The sequence below is a fragment of the Micromonas pusilla genome (genome assembly GCF_000151265.4).
Source record: "Micromonas pusilla CCMP1545 genomic scaffold MICPUCscaffold_10, whole genome shotgun sequence".
Lineage (NCBI taxonomy): Eukaryota > Viridiplantae > Chlorophyta > Mamiellophyceae > Mamiellales > Mamiellaceae > Micromonas > Micromonas pusilla.
This window is the reverse complement of record NW_003315891.1, coordinates 545775-557861: the sequence shown is the minus strand read 5'-3', so window position 1 is coordinate 557861 and position 12087 is coordinate 545775. Positions and strand designations below refer to the sequence as shown.

The following is a 12087-nucleotide window of genomic DNA, read 5'->3' as shown; positions in this document are numbered from 1 at the left end:
TCGCGAGGCGAGGTGCCGTCTCGGAGGAATAAACAGAAAACGATGACGTCGCGCATACGCGACCGCACGGCGTCACGGCCGGCACGATGGCCCTCCCGACGCTGCTCTCCGCGCGCGGTCTCGGCGTCTTCGCGCGCGTCTCTCGCGCGCGCGGCCGCGCGTCGCGCGCCGCGCGCGTCGTCGCGCGCGTCGTCGCGCCCGTCGCGTCGTCGCGCGGCCACCGCGAAACGTCGGCGTCGTCGTCCGCGAGCGCGAGCACCGCGACGGCCGTCGCCTCCGTCGCGACGCTGGCGTCCGCGGCGACGACGCTCGCGATCCCCGACGCCGCGAACGCCGCGGAGGTGCTCCCCAGCATCGTCGCGTCGTTCAACCTCGCGACGTTCACGCCGCAGGCGTTCTGGCTCTTGATGATCCTCGCCCCGGAGAGCGTCGTCACGCGCGTCGTCATGGGATCGTGGGTGCCCGTCTTAATAGCGACGGGCATCCACGTCTTCGTCGACGGCGTCGGATTCACGCAGCCCGGCGCGCTGGAGGAGGCGGCCAAGTTCGGCGCGGTGTTCGACCCGTCCATACCGCCGTGGTCGTGGGCGGACGGCTCCGTGACCGGACCGCTGGTCGGCTTCCAGTCGATGCTAGAAAACCCAAACTTCGTCACCGAGGAGTGGGCGCACGTGCTCGCGTGGGATTTATTCGTCGGGCGGTGGATGTGGCTCGACGCGACGGCGCGCGGGGTGCCGCTGCTGGGGCCCTCGCTGCTGCTCACGAACTTCACCGGGCCACCGGGTCTGATCCAGTACTTCATCGTGTGTGTGCTGAGCGGGAAAGGGCTGCCGCCGTCGGACGGCGGCGGCGGCGGCGGCGGCGCGGCGGCGGTCGCTTCGCTTCCCGCGCAGATCCCCGCGGCGGACGGCGAGCCGGACGCGGGCGCGCTCATCTCCCGCCTGTGGAGGGACGACGGCGGCGTCGGATGGAACCCCGAGGAGATCGTCGCCGCGTGCGCGGACGCCGTCGCGTGGGAGGACCTCTCCCACTCGAGCGATCCGATCGTCGGGAGGGCGGCGGTGCGCAAGCGTCTCTCCGCGCGTTTCGCCGCGGACGCCGCCGCGGGCGTGTCGCTCGTCGTCGAGCGTCGCGCGCTCGGGTCCGTCTCCGGCGGGTTCACGTGGCACCGGAGTCGTCGCGGCGACGGAGATAGCGGCGGACGCGGGCTGCGAGGGACGACGTTCGTGGAGGTGGACGACGAGGGACGGATCGTCTACGTCCGGGAAATCGCGGAGCCGATTCTGAAGCCCGGCGGCGCCACCGCGGAGCTCCTGAAAGCCGTCGCGAAGCCGCCGGCGACGCCGCCCGGGGACCTCGCGCTCGCGCGGACGCCGGCGACCGCGTCGGACCTCGTCGCGTACCTGTGGCTCGAGGTCCAGGGCTCGAAGGACTTCCGGAGGGAGGCGCTGCGATTCTTCGACGAAGACGTCGTCTACGAGGATCTGAATTTCGCGCTCCCGTTCGCGGGCGCGGACGCGGTGGGGACGTTCCTCGAGGAGTTCGACATCCCCGGCCTGACGTTCGTCCCGGACCGCATCTCCGACGGGAAGGACGACTGCTGCTTCACGTGGGAGGTTGACCTCGGCGTCGAGGGCGCGTCGCGCGTGAAGGGAATCTCGTTTTACGCGTGCGACGCGTCTCGCGCGGCGGAGGAGGGGGGTGTCAGGTGCGTTCTCTACAAAAGTTTTTCACTCATCGCCCGGTTTCAACATTTGATCGCTCTCCCTTTCAACTGACCGGTGAACTGTTTTTGTATGGAATGGCCCTCAGGGTGACGTACGTGCGGGATATTCCCGAGAGCACGATGAAGCCGCCGCCGCTGCAGGCGCTCGCGGCGACGTTCGACCCGGCGCGTCGGGTGTTCGCGCGCGCGCCGTCGGAGGCGGACGCGGTGAAAGCGGCGCGCGCGGCGCAGCGGCAGTCGACATGACTGACGCGTTTAGTTTGGACGCTACGTCGTCGTTCGTCATCTAAAGAAAGCCCTGGGAGCGCTCCAAGACGCCCCCCTTCCTCCCTCGACGTCCTTCTCCCTCTTCGTGCCCCCGCCGTCGCTCTCCGGCGCGAAGTACCTCCCGATCGCGCCTGAATCTATCCGCTTCATCACCGGCGCGAGGATGAGCACGAGCGCGAACCACTGCGCGCCCGTGAGCGGCGTCCCGAACGCGAAGCACGACAGCACCACCGCGAGAAACTGCCGAAACGTCATCACCGACGCGAGCGTCACCGCACCAAAGCAGTAGATGGTGTAATTTATCGCAAACTGCGCCGCGCACGCCGAGACGGCCAACACGAAGACGTCCTGCAGCGCCCGCGGGTGCCTCGTCACGAACCCGATCGCCTCGCCGAGCTGCGACGTGGACGAGAGCCACGCGAACGAAAAGACGCACGCGAAGCACGTCGTGAAAAAAATCTGCGACAGCACGGGCGTGGCGTGCCGGCGGAACAGCCACTGCTGCGTCGTGGACGTGAACCCGTCGCACGCGAGATAGACGAGCATGATGACCGCGCCGGTGACGATCATCTCGTCGTCTTTCGCGCTCGCCGCGCCGGACGCGGCGATCGCGGCGGCGGAGGCTGCCGCCGCCGCTCGCGTCTTCGCGCGACGCGCCTTGGCGATCGCCTTCGCGGACTCGTGCGCGTCGGCCGCTTTGACGACGACGTCTTCTCTCGCGCCGCCGCCGCGGCGGTTTCCCTTTCCGCCGTTCCCGTCGTCGAACGCGGCGAACGCGTCGTCGTGTTTCTTCGTCGCGCCGCCGACGGTCGGCGACGTCCTCAGCACGCCTCGGTCCATCGCGAACAAGAAGCACCCGAACGTCACCGCGACGGCGACCGCGACGTCGGCGGAGCCGTACCTCTTCCGTAACACCACGCGCCCCCACGCCATCACGGGAAGGATCTTCGCGCACTTCGTCAGCGTCGACGCCGCGAACGAGAGGTACTTCAACACCTCGTACTGGCACACCGTCGTCGTCCAGTTGCTGCACGCGACGACCGCGTACGCGACGAGGAGTTGGCGCGAACCCGCCGCGAACGACCCCCCCGTGAGCGCGAGCCCGCAACCCGCGACGACGACAGTCGCGACGCGATTGACGAGCACGAGGAAGACGCTGTGCGTGAACGTCTCGGGGCCGTTCTATGCGAGCGAACGTCGGGGTGGAGTTCATCAAAGGCGTCAGTTGGCGTTGAAAGGCGTCGAGGGCGGGTATTGAAACCGAGGGGTGGGCGGAGAGATGCGCCGGACAAAGTCCTTAAGAAACGGCGTTCACCACGCCGACGGGGTCGTATGGGGACCAGTGTGAGATAGAACGCACCTCGCCGTCGTACGGCTGCGTCATGAGGCGCTCTTGGAGGACGCCGTACGCGGAGAGGGACGCGATGACGCCGCCGACGCATATCACGAAGTTGAGGGGCGTCCGTCGGTCCGGGGAGGCGGTCGCCGCGGGAGGAGCGGCGCGGACCGACGACGGACCCGGACCCGACGAAGAAGCCGTCTCATCCGCGAGGACGCCTCCGAGGCCTCCGCTCGCGATCTGCCGCGGGGAGCCGCCGAGGTCGTCGTCGACGCCCGCGACGGGGGACTCGCCCCTCGTCGCGCGTCTCGCGAACATCGTCGCGAGGCGGCGGCGAGGGCGGCGGCGGCGGCGGCGACGACGACGCGCGGCGACGCGCGGCGACGCGCGGCGTGCCAGTGACGCGACGGCGGGACTTCCCCGTCGTATCACACCGCGCGCCGAGCCGGAAGCGGAAATCCGTTGGGTCGTTCAAAAACCGGAGAGAACCGCGCGCGCTACGGCCACAGCGAAGGACGCGCGCGGTCGCGTCGAGCGCGAGGACGCGTCGCGTCTCCGTCGCGCGAGCGACGGTCTCGAAGGTCGCGGCATCGCGGCATCGCGAGAAGAGCGAGCGAACGAACGAAACGCGGCGGACGCGCGAGACGGACGGACGCGCGCGCGCGCTCGGGATAGAAAGCGCGTTCATCACGACCAGACAGGTGGCGGCACGTGGATCGAACCATCGAACGCGTCGCACGGCATGCTCCTCTCGCGATGGCTCTCGCGCGTCTGGTCGTCCATGGACCACCCGGACGGGAAGACCGGCATCGCGATATCCATCGCGGGCGAGCACTGGGTGTGCCTCCGAGGGATGTCCCCGAAGAAGGCGCTCATCGTGCTCCTCCTCTTCGGCAGCGGCGCGTTCGTCATCGGCACCGCGCTCGGGCTGTCGCTCTTCGACTGGACGTTCGACGTCCCGGAGGACGTTCGCGAGAGGGTACGGAACGCGACGCGCGTCGGGATGGTCGTCGTGTACGCGTCCGTCGTCGTCGGCGTCGTGCACACGGTGTTCTTCCGCGACGCGCGGTTCTGGCTCATGGAACCTAAACCCGAGCGACGCGCGAGCGGAGCGGAGGAGGAGGCGCGAAGGGAAGCGCTGAGGCGGCGAACGTCCGTGGACATGAAAAAGAACAAGAGCCGCGGACGAGGGTAGCGGCGGGGGCGAGTGTAGATAGTGTAGATACGCGCGATAGCACGCGCTGCGGCGCCGCGGCGAGGACGCGCGCGGCGACGACGTTATGTAGTAGCCTGGACGCGCGGATGTGAATACGACGACGCGAGAGAAGGCCATCTATCGTCTTGTCCAGTCGTCGAGACAACGCCGCGCCCGCGGGAACGACGAGAATCTAATTCTAATTCATCTCAAAAGCTCATCTCCGGCGCGGCGGGCTCGAGCGCGTTGTACTCGCGATGCATCCCGAGCGCGGCGACGATCGCCTTGAACTTCCCCCTGATCGCGTTCAACGTCTCGAGTATCGCGACGTCCTGCGGGTCGCGCAGAGGGAACGCCGCGAGCGACGCGCCGAACGTCTCGACGCCCTTCTTCGCGCGGTCGCTGAAGCATTCCGGATCTTCGCGCACGCACCGCGACCACACCGCGTGGCATCCGCCGTAGAAGCCGATCTCCTGGCCAATCTCGAAGCCCTTCGCGAACCCGAGCTCGCGGCCGTCGACGCGGCCGAGCCTCTCGCCTTCCCTGCGGTCGACGCGATGGACGGACGGGAGGGGAGAGGGTCAGGCGGGGGACGAGCGCGCGCGCATTCGGCGGTCGTCGAGACGCGAGAGGGCGGCGCGCGAACGGATGGCGATGGCGATGGCGGGCGAGGACGCGACGACGGGACGGACGCGCACCGCAGGCCTTCTTCCCAGCCTTCGTCGATGTGCGTCTCCTCGAGGTTGAGCACGGCGTCGAACCCGGCGTCGACGTCCGCGAGTTCCCCCATGGTCGTCGACGCGCCCGCGCGCCTCGGAAGTGACGCCTAGCTAGAGAAAACGCGAGGTCGGCGTTCTACGTCGTCGCGTTCGAGGACGTGCTCAGCGAGAGAAAGAAAAGTCGGCGCGTCGCGATGAGCGGTTCGGAGCGTCTGAGTATCTTGATCCTTCTGTTAAAAGCGCGCCGCTCGCGAGAGCCGCCGCGCGGAGACGCCGCCCACCGCGCGCCGCCCCCTCCTCCTCCTCCTCCTCCTTCTTATCCATTTCGCGCGTATCTCACGACAGCCACGGGAAGAGCTGCTCCGCTCGCGAAAACGTCGGCGCGGACGCGTCGTCGCCGTCCTCCGCCCCCGGGCCCCCCGGGGCTCCGGGGGCTCCGGGCGCGCCGCCGAAGTGCCCGAACCCGTTCGTCGTCTGCTGCTGATGCTGCTGATGCTGATGCTGCTGATGCTGCTGCGACGGGCGGTACCCGGGCGGCGGCGCGGCGGCCCCCCCGGCGTGTCGACCCGCCGCCGCGGCTCTCGCGGCGTACGGGTTCGCCGCCGGCGCGGCGAACAACGCGGGCCCGCCGAATAACCCGCCGGCGAGGGCGCCGCCGCCGCCGCCGTTTCCGGCGGCGCCGCCCAGACCGCCACCAGCCAACCCACCGCCGCCGCCGCCGCCGAAGAGCGGGTTCCACCCCCCGGCTTCTCCGGCGCCAGCGCTCGTCGGCTGCGGCTGCGATTGCGAGTGACCGCCGCCGAGACCGCCGGAGCCGAAGCCGCCCCAGCCGCCGCCGCCGCCGCCGCCGCCGCCCAGGCCCAACCCGCCGCCTAACCCGCCGCCCAACCCGCCGCCGCCGCCGCCGAATCTTCCTCCCGCGCCGGCGTCGGTTTTCGCCGGCGACGCGAACGCGGAGTCGTTGAACCCGCCGCCGCCGATCGCGCCCGGTCCCGTCGCCGCGCCCCGGAACCCGGGCGGCGGCGACGGCGACGCGAGCGACCGCGCGGGCGACGACGCCGACCCGGTCGACGCGGGGCCGCGCGCGATCGCCGTCGGGGCTCCCCCGCGATCCTCACCGCCGGGCGACGCGCCCGGGCTGCGCACGGGCGCGGGGATCGTCTTCATGACGCTCTCCTTCGCCGCCGCCGCCGCCGCGGCTTTCGCGGCTTTCTTCTTCTCCTTCTCGGTCGCCCTCTTCGACGCGGGCGCGGGCGCGGGGATCGGCGAGCCGCCGCCGCCCTTCGCCGACGGCGCCGGGCTCGGCGGCGGAACGGCGGGCTTCGCCGGCGAGCCGCCCGCGTTCCGCGACGCCGCCCCCGCCCCCGCCTCCGCGACGGGCGGCGGCGGCGGCGCGAGCTGCGACCGCGGCGGCGCGTGCATCGGCGCTCGCGCCGGCGCCGCCGGGGACGGCGCCGCCGGTTTCGCGGTAAACTCCTCGCGGCACATCGGGCAGTGATACGACTCGCCGTTGCTCTCCAGCCGCTTGAACCACGCCTCGAAGCAGATCCGGTGCGCGCGGTGCCCGCACGGGAGCTCCTGCCGCACGCTCTCGGGGATGTGCTCGAAGCATATCGGGCACTCGTCGTTCCCGCCGCCGCCGGAGACGGGTCCAGAGACGGCGCCGGGCCCCCCCCACGCGCCGTCGCCGCCGCCGAGCCCGGGCCACGCGCTCTGCGACGAAGACGCGGACGAGGCGCCGGACGCGGACGCGGACGCGGGAGCGTTCGCCGCCGCCGCCGCCCACTGCCCCTTCGGCGACACGACAGCGTTTACCCCGGCGGCGTTGGGTCGCGAAGACGCCGACCCCGACGCGCTCGCGCCGGTCGCGCCGCGCGCCTTGCCGCGCTTCCGCTCCGCCGCCGTCGGACACTCCACGCCCTGCGCCTTGGCGGCGTTCCGCAGCTTGGTCACGATGACATCGCGTCGCGCGACGTCCGGGGACCCCAACGGCAGCCCGCCCATCGACGGCCGGAAGTCGCCGTCCAGCGTCGCGGTCACCGCCTCCATCAGCGGCGACGGCCCGATGGGCACCTGCACCGGGAACGCGGAGATGAGCCTGCGTGGGTGAAGCGATCGGTCAGTCGAACGTCTTACCGGTCAAACGTTGAAAGGGAATCGCGAGTGAAGAGTGACGACGGGAAAAGTCCTTAAGGAACGGCGTGCACCACGCGAACGGGGTCGTATGGGAAGCAGTCTCACCTCCGTCCGGGCGGCGCGCCTCGTCCGCCCTGCCACCCTTCCGGGACCTCGTTCCACCCCGGCGCGGCGAGCGCTTCGTACGGCCCGCTGAGCGTGCGCGCGGCGAAGTTGTACAGAACGAGCGTGGTCCCGGGCTTGACGTGCTCGACGGCGACGTCCCAGAACTTGGCGGGCGCGCCGAACAGCGCTCTCTCGTAGCACTCGTCCTCCGTGGAGTCGTTGCACAGAAACACGAAGAACCCGCCGGTGTGCGCCCAGCTCGCGCCCTCCGCGGCGTCCTCCTTGGTCACCTTGGTCGGCGGCCCGACGAAGCCCTCGGCTTCGTCGCGCGCGAGGAGGTGCGCCTTGGCCGCGGCCGCGGCGGCCGCCGCGGAGAGCGGCGCCGCGGGCTTGACGTTGGCTTGTTTCCCCGCGGCTTCGCGCTTCCGCGCCGCCTTCCGTTCGAGCTCCGCCGCCTCCGCGGCTTTCTCCTTGGCCTCGCGTTCTTCCTCCTCCTTGATGGCAGCCTCGCGTTCGAGCTTCTCGCGCGCCTCGCGCTCCGCGTTTTCCGCCTTGCGCTTCACCTCGAGGTCCGCGACCATGTCCTGCACTTCTTGGAGGATGTTCGCCTGCGCGCGCGCTTCCTCCTCGGCTTCCTTCTCCGCGAGCGCCTTGGCCGCGGCTTTCTTTTCCTTTTCCTTGGCTCGCTTCGCCGCCGCCGCGGCTTTCCTCGCCTCTTGCTCCTTCTTGTACTCCTCTTGCTTCTTCAGACGCGTGGCGAGGCGCTCCGCCTCCGCGGTCTCCTCAGCAGCCTTCCGCTGCTCGTCCTCCAACTTTTTACGAACCGCGTCCGCCTCCGCGGCCACCTTCTCCGCCTGCCGCTGCCGCTTCCGCTCCTCCTTGAGCTCCGCCGCTCGCGCGCGCTCCTCCCGCAAACGCTGCTCCGCCTTTTCATCCTCCTCGTCCGCCTCCGCGTCCGCCTGATGCCGCAGCAGCGACAGCGTCGCCGCCGCGTCCGGGACGCCGTGCGCGGCTTTCGAACGCAGGTGATCGCACACCAACGACATCGCCTCGCGGTCCGCGGAGAAGAGCTTCGCGCCGCGAAGCAACAAGAACCGCACCGCGTCGAGCTCGTTGCAATACGCCGCGTGCAACAGCGCGGTGATTTGGCACTTCCGGTCCGGCCCGCCTCTCGGCCCGCCGCTGTCGCCGACGGTGACGCGCACGACGTGCTCCAGGTCCGCGCCGCCGTCGAGCAGCGCCTTGACGACGGCGACGGACCCCGCGCCCGCGGCCACCATGAGCGGCGAGTACGGCGACTGCGCGTCCTCTTTCGACGCGTTCGGATCCGCCCCCGCGGCGATGAGCGCTCTGACGACGCCGACGACGGGGTTGCCGTCGTCGTCGTCCGGCGGGTCCGTCACCGCGCAGCACAGCGGCGGCTCCATCCCGGCGCCCGGAGGCCCGTTCGGGTCCGCGCCGCGCTCGAGGAGGAGCTCAACGGCGGCGAGCTCGCCCGCCTCCGCGGCGACGCCGAGCGGCGTGAGCACGCGTCGGTCGCCGCGGACGAGCGGCAGCGACGCGCCGGATTCGAGCTTAGCGCCGCCGTCCAGAAGCGCGACCACCGCGGCGCACGAGCCCTTCCCGGACGCGTGCGCGAGCGGCGGCATGCCCCCGGAGGAGCGCTCCGGGTCCGCGCCGGCGAGCAGCAGCGCGGTCACCGTCTCCGCGTCGTCGAGCTTGGCGGCGGCGGCGAGCGGGGTGAGATGCCGCTCCGCGCCGTACCCGTCGAGCGGGCCGAGCGCGGCGGCGAGCGGGTTTTTCGAGCCGCCCGAACCACCGCCGTACGCGAGGTTGCAGTCCAACGCGTCCATCCCGCCGGGCGCCTGGGCGTTGTCGCGTCGTTGGCACACGGGGCACTGGCACATCCCGGCGCCGTCGGGGTCGCCGTCGTCCAGGACCGCGGCGTCGATGGGCTCGTCCGGGTCCACCCTCTGTAGCGTTTGCTTCTTCTTGGTCTTTTTGCTCTTACCGCCCGACGCCTTTTTGTCGTCGCCGGGCGGCGCGATCGCGGAGGCGTCGTCGCACGGGATGGCTTTTTCGTCGCCGCCGTCGCCGTCGTCGTCGTCTCTCTTGTCGTCTCCTCCCTCGTCGCCGTCGCCGCCGCCGACGAGGCCCATGCCGAGTCCTTCCACCGGCGGGAGCTGCTTCTTCTGTTTCTTCCCGTCGCCGCCGCGCCAGCTCAGCAGCGCCTTCACGAGGTCCGACTGACGCGTCATCACCGCGAGACCCAGCGGGGTCATCCCGCCGACGCCCACGCGCGGGTCCGCGCCCTCGTCCAAGAGCATCCGCGTGATCGTCGCGTTCGACCGCAGCGTCGCGGTGAGCAGAGGCGGCATCCAGCTCTTCTCGGCTTTAACGTCCGCGCCGAGCGCGATGAGACGCGCGGCGGAGGCGGCTTGATCGGACATCACCGCCTCCACGAGCGGGGTCACCGTGTCGTGGCCTTCGCGTCGATCCGCCGTCTTACACAGCGCCTCGATGTCCGCGCCGTGGGAGAACAGAAACGCGATCATCCCCGGTCGCCCGTGCCTCGAGGCGAGGAACAGCGGCGTCGCGTCGTCCCCGGGGCGTCGCGAGTCCGCCTCCGCGCCCCACTCGATGAGCATCCTCGCGACGTCGACGTTGCCGCTCTGTAAGGGTCGTTCCATACAAGCGAATGTCGGGGTGGAGTTGAAAGGCGTCAGTTGGAGTTGAAAGGCATCGAGGGCGGGGATTGAAAGCGTGGGGTGGGCGGAGAGATGCGCCGGGCAAAGTCCTTAAGGAACGGCGTTCACCACGCGAACGCGGTCGTATGGGGACCAGCGTATAGAACGCGCCTCCGCGGCGGCGTGCAGCGGCGTCGTGTGCCGCGCGACGCCCTTCACGAGCTCGTCCATGGTTCTGGGGCTACGGTCCGCGGCCGCGACGACCTCTCCCTCTTTTTTCGCGCGCTCGTCGATCAGGTTGCTCGCCGCGTCGAGCAGCGTGGCCGTCGTCTCCTCGTCGCCGGCGCGACACGCGCCGACGAGCGCCGCCGTGGTCACCGTCGCTTTCCACTTGGACGCGAGGTGCCGCGCCGCGCGCAGCGGGCCGGCGGCGTCCCTCAGCGCCTCCATGGCCAGCCAGACGCCCTCTTCCGAGACGCTGCGCGCCCCCGGCGGGGTGCCGTCGTCCACGGTGAGGTCCATCTTCAGTTTCACCTTTTCCGAGTGTTTCTCCGCCGCCAGCATGCTCGCGAGGCGTTCGACTTTTTTCGCGCCGGATTCTTCCCCGGAGATGAGGTCGGGCAAGTCCGCGTCGTCGGAGTCGTACTCCTCCGGCTCGCCGTCGTGCGCGGCGCTGTCTCTGGCGTCCACGACGAGGTCCGCGGCGTACCTCGTCGCCGCTTCCAGCGGCGTCGTGCACCCCGGCGCGGCGGCGGCGACGTCCGCGCCCTTGGACATGAGTAAATCGACGACGTCGCACGCGCCGCCGAGGGAGGCCATGTGCATCGGCGTCGAGTCCACGACGAACGCGTTGTGATCCGCGCCGCACTCGAGCAGGGTTTTCACGACGTCCAGAGCGAGTTTCTCGCCCGGGCCGGGCACGCCGTCGTCCCCGCCTTTACTCGGCGGCGGATGAGAAGGCTTTTCTTTTTCTTTTTCTCCCCCCTTTTTCGCGTCGCTCGGGTCTCCCCCGCTCTTCTCCTCCGCTTCTCGCGCGTCGCGCTCCTTCACGCGCCGTTTCGCCGCCTCGTTGATGTACAGCGCGACCGCGAGGTGTAACGGCGTGTTATCCAGCCGATCCGGCGCGGTGTTCACGCCCCACAGTTGCTTCGCCGCGTTGGCGCGCCTCGATTTCACCTCTTTCGAGTCGGTGTTTTTCGCTCGGCGATTCGGATCCGCGCCCGCCTTGACGAGCGCGCGCACCATCTCCGCGTCCATCCGCGCCGCCGCCGCGTGCACCGCGCCGTATCCGAGCCTCCTCCCGACGATCCCGCTCGAGACGTGGTTCGCGTCCGCGCCGCGTCGAAGGAAAACGTCCACGAGCGTCCGCGTGCGCGGATCTTCGCTCTCCGCCGCGGCTACCAGCGCCGTCCTTCCGGCCCATCGCGCGACCCCGTTCACGTCCGCGCCCGCGTTCAGCAGGTCCATCACGACGTCGACGTGCCCCGCGGTCGTCGCCGCCGTGAGCGGGATGTCGCACGTCCCCTCGCCGCCGCCGTTGACGCGCGCGCCGCGCGCGACGAGGAGCTTGACCAGCTCGCGATCGCCCCTCTTGGCCGCGATCGTCAGCGGATCGTCCGCGGTCGTCTTGTGCCCGGACGCGCACGCGGTCGCCTCCTGCGGGAGGTTCACGTCGCATCGTCCCGACGCGACGAGCGCCTTCGCGCACTCGAGGTGGCCGTTCGCGACGCACGCGGTGAGCGCGGTGTCGCGCTGCGAGCGTCGATCGGGGAGGAGCTCCGGTCGCCTCAGCAGCGCGGTCGCGACCGCCGCGTGACCCGCGCGCGCGGCGGCGACGAGCGGCGTGCCGAATATCGCGTCGCACGCGTTGACGTCCACGCCTGGGGGGGGGGGGGCGATGGGGGCGGGGGGGA

The 12087-nt window shown here is 70.8% G+C and overlaps 7 protein-coding genes across 7 annotated transcripts in view; 3 read left to right on the top strand and 4 right to left on the bottom strand.

The window, feature by feature from the left end:
• Positions 1–86: 86 nt before the first annotated feature.
• Positions 87–1778, top strand: MICPUCDRAFT_51189 (uncharacterized protein; the record flags this gene model as incomplete). Its single annotated transcript, XM_003061667.1, has 1 exon — positions 87–1778. The coding sequence occupies one exon, from the start codon at positions 87–89 to the stop codon at positions 1776–1778; it is 1692 nt and encodes a 563-aa protein (XP_003061713.1).
• A 230-nt stretch (positions 1779–2008) lies between these two features.
• Positions 2009–3650, bottom strand: MICPUCDRAFT_51188 (uncharacterized protein; the record flags this gene model as incomplete). The annotated part of the gene is made up of 2 exons (XM_003061427.1): positions 2009–3175; positions 3354–3650. 2 exons carry the CDS (start codon positions 3648–3650, stop codon positions 2009–2011), a joined length of 1464 nt encoding a protein of 487 aa, XP_003061473.1.
• A 463-nt stretch (positions 3651–4113) lies between these two features.
• Positions 4114–4527, top strand: MICPUCDRAFT_51187 (uncharacterized protein; the record flags this gene model as incomplete). Its single annotated transcript, XM_003061666.1, has 1 exon — positions 4114–4527. One exon carries the CDS (start codon positions 4114–4116, stop codon positions 4525–4527), a length of 414 nt encoding a protein of 137 aa, XP_003061712.1.
• A 209-nt stretch (positions 4528–4736) lies between these two features.
• On the bottom strand, positions 4737–5069 carry MICPUCDRAFT_20397 (uncharacterized protein; the record flags this gene model as incomplete). The annotated part of the gene is made up of 1 exon (XM_003061426.1): positions 4737–5069. A coding segment is annotated over one exon (333 nt), but the record flags the coding sequence as incomplete, so codon positions are not given.
• A 371-nt stretch (positions 5070–5440) lies between these two features.
• MICPUCDRAFT_62965 (uncharacterized protein) lies at positions 5441–6744 on the top strand (the record flags this gene model as incomplete). The annotated part of the gene is made up of 2 exons (XM_003061665.1): positions 5441–5785; positions 6118–6744. 2 exons carry the CDS (start codon positions 5441–5443, stop codon positions 6742–6744), a joined length of 972 nt encoding a protein of 323 aa, XP_003061711.1.
• A 739-nt stretch (positions 6745–7483) lies between these two features.
• MICPUCDRAFT_62964 (uncharacterized protein) lies at positions 7484–9814 on the bottom strand (the record flags this gene model as incomplete). Its single annotated transcript, XM_003061425.1, has 1 exon — positions 7484–9814. The coding sequence occupies one exon, from the start codon at positions 9812–9814 to the stop codon at positions 7484–7486; it is 2331 nt and encodes a 776-aa protein (XP_003061471.1).
• A 471-nt stretch (positions 9815–10285) lies between these two features.
• The window catches only part of MICPUCDRAFT_62963 (uncharacterized protein), a gene marked incomplete at its 3' end in the record, with an annotated part of 2170 nt that continues 368 nt past the window's right edge, over positions 10286–12087 (bottom strand). Inside the window, exon 2 of the mRNA XM_003061424.1 lies at positions 10286–12054. Coding sequence (XP_003061470.1) covers positions 10286–12054 — 1769 coding nt within the window. The remainder of the gene's footprint in view (positions 12055–12087) is intronic.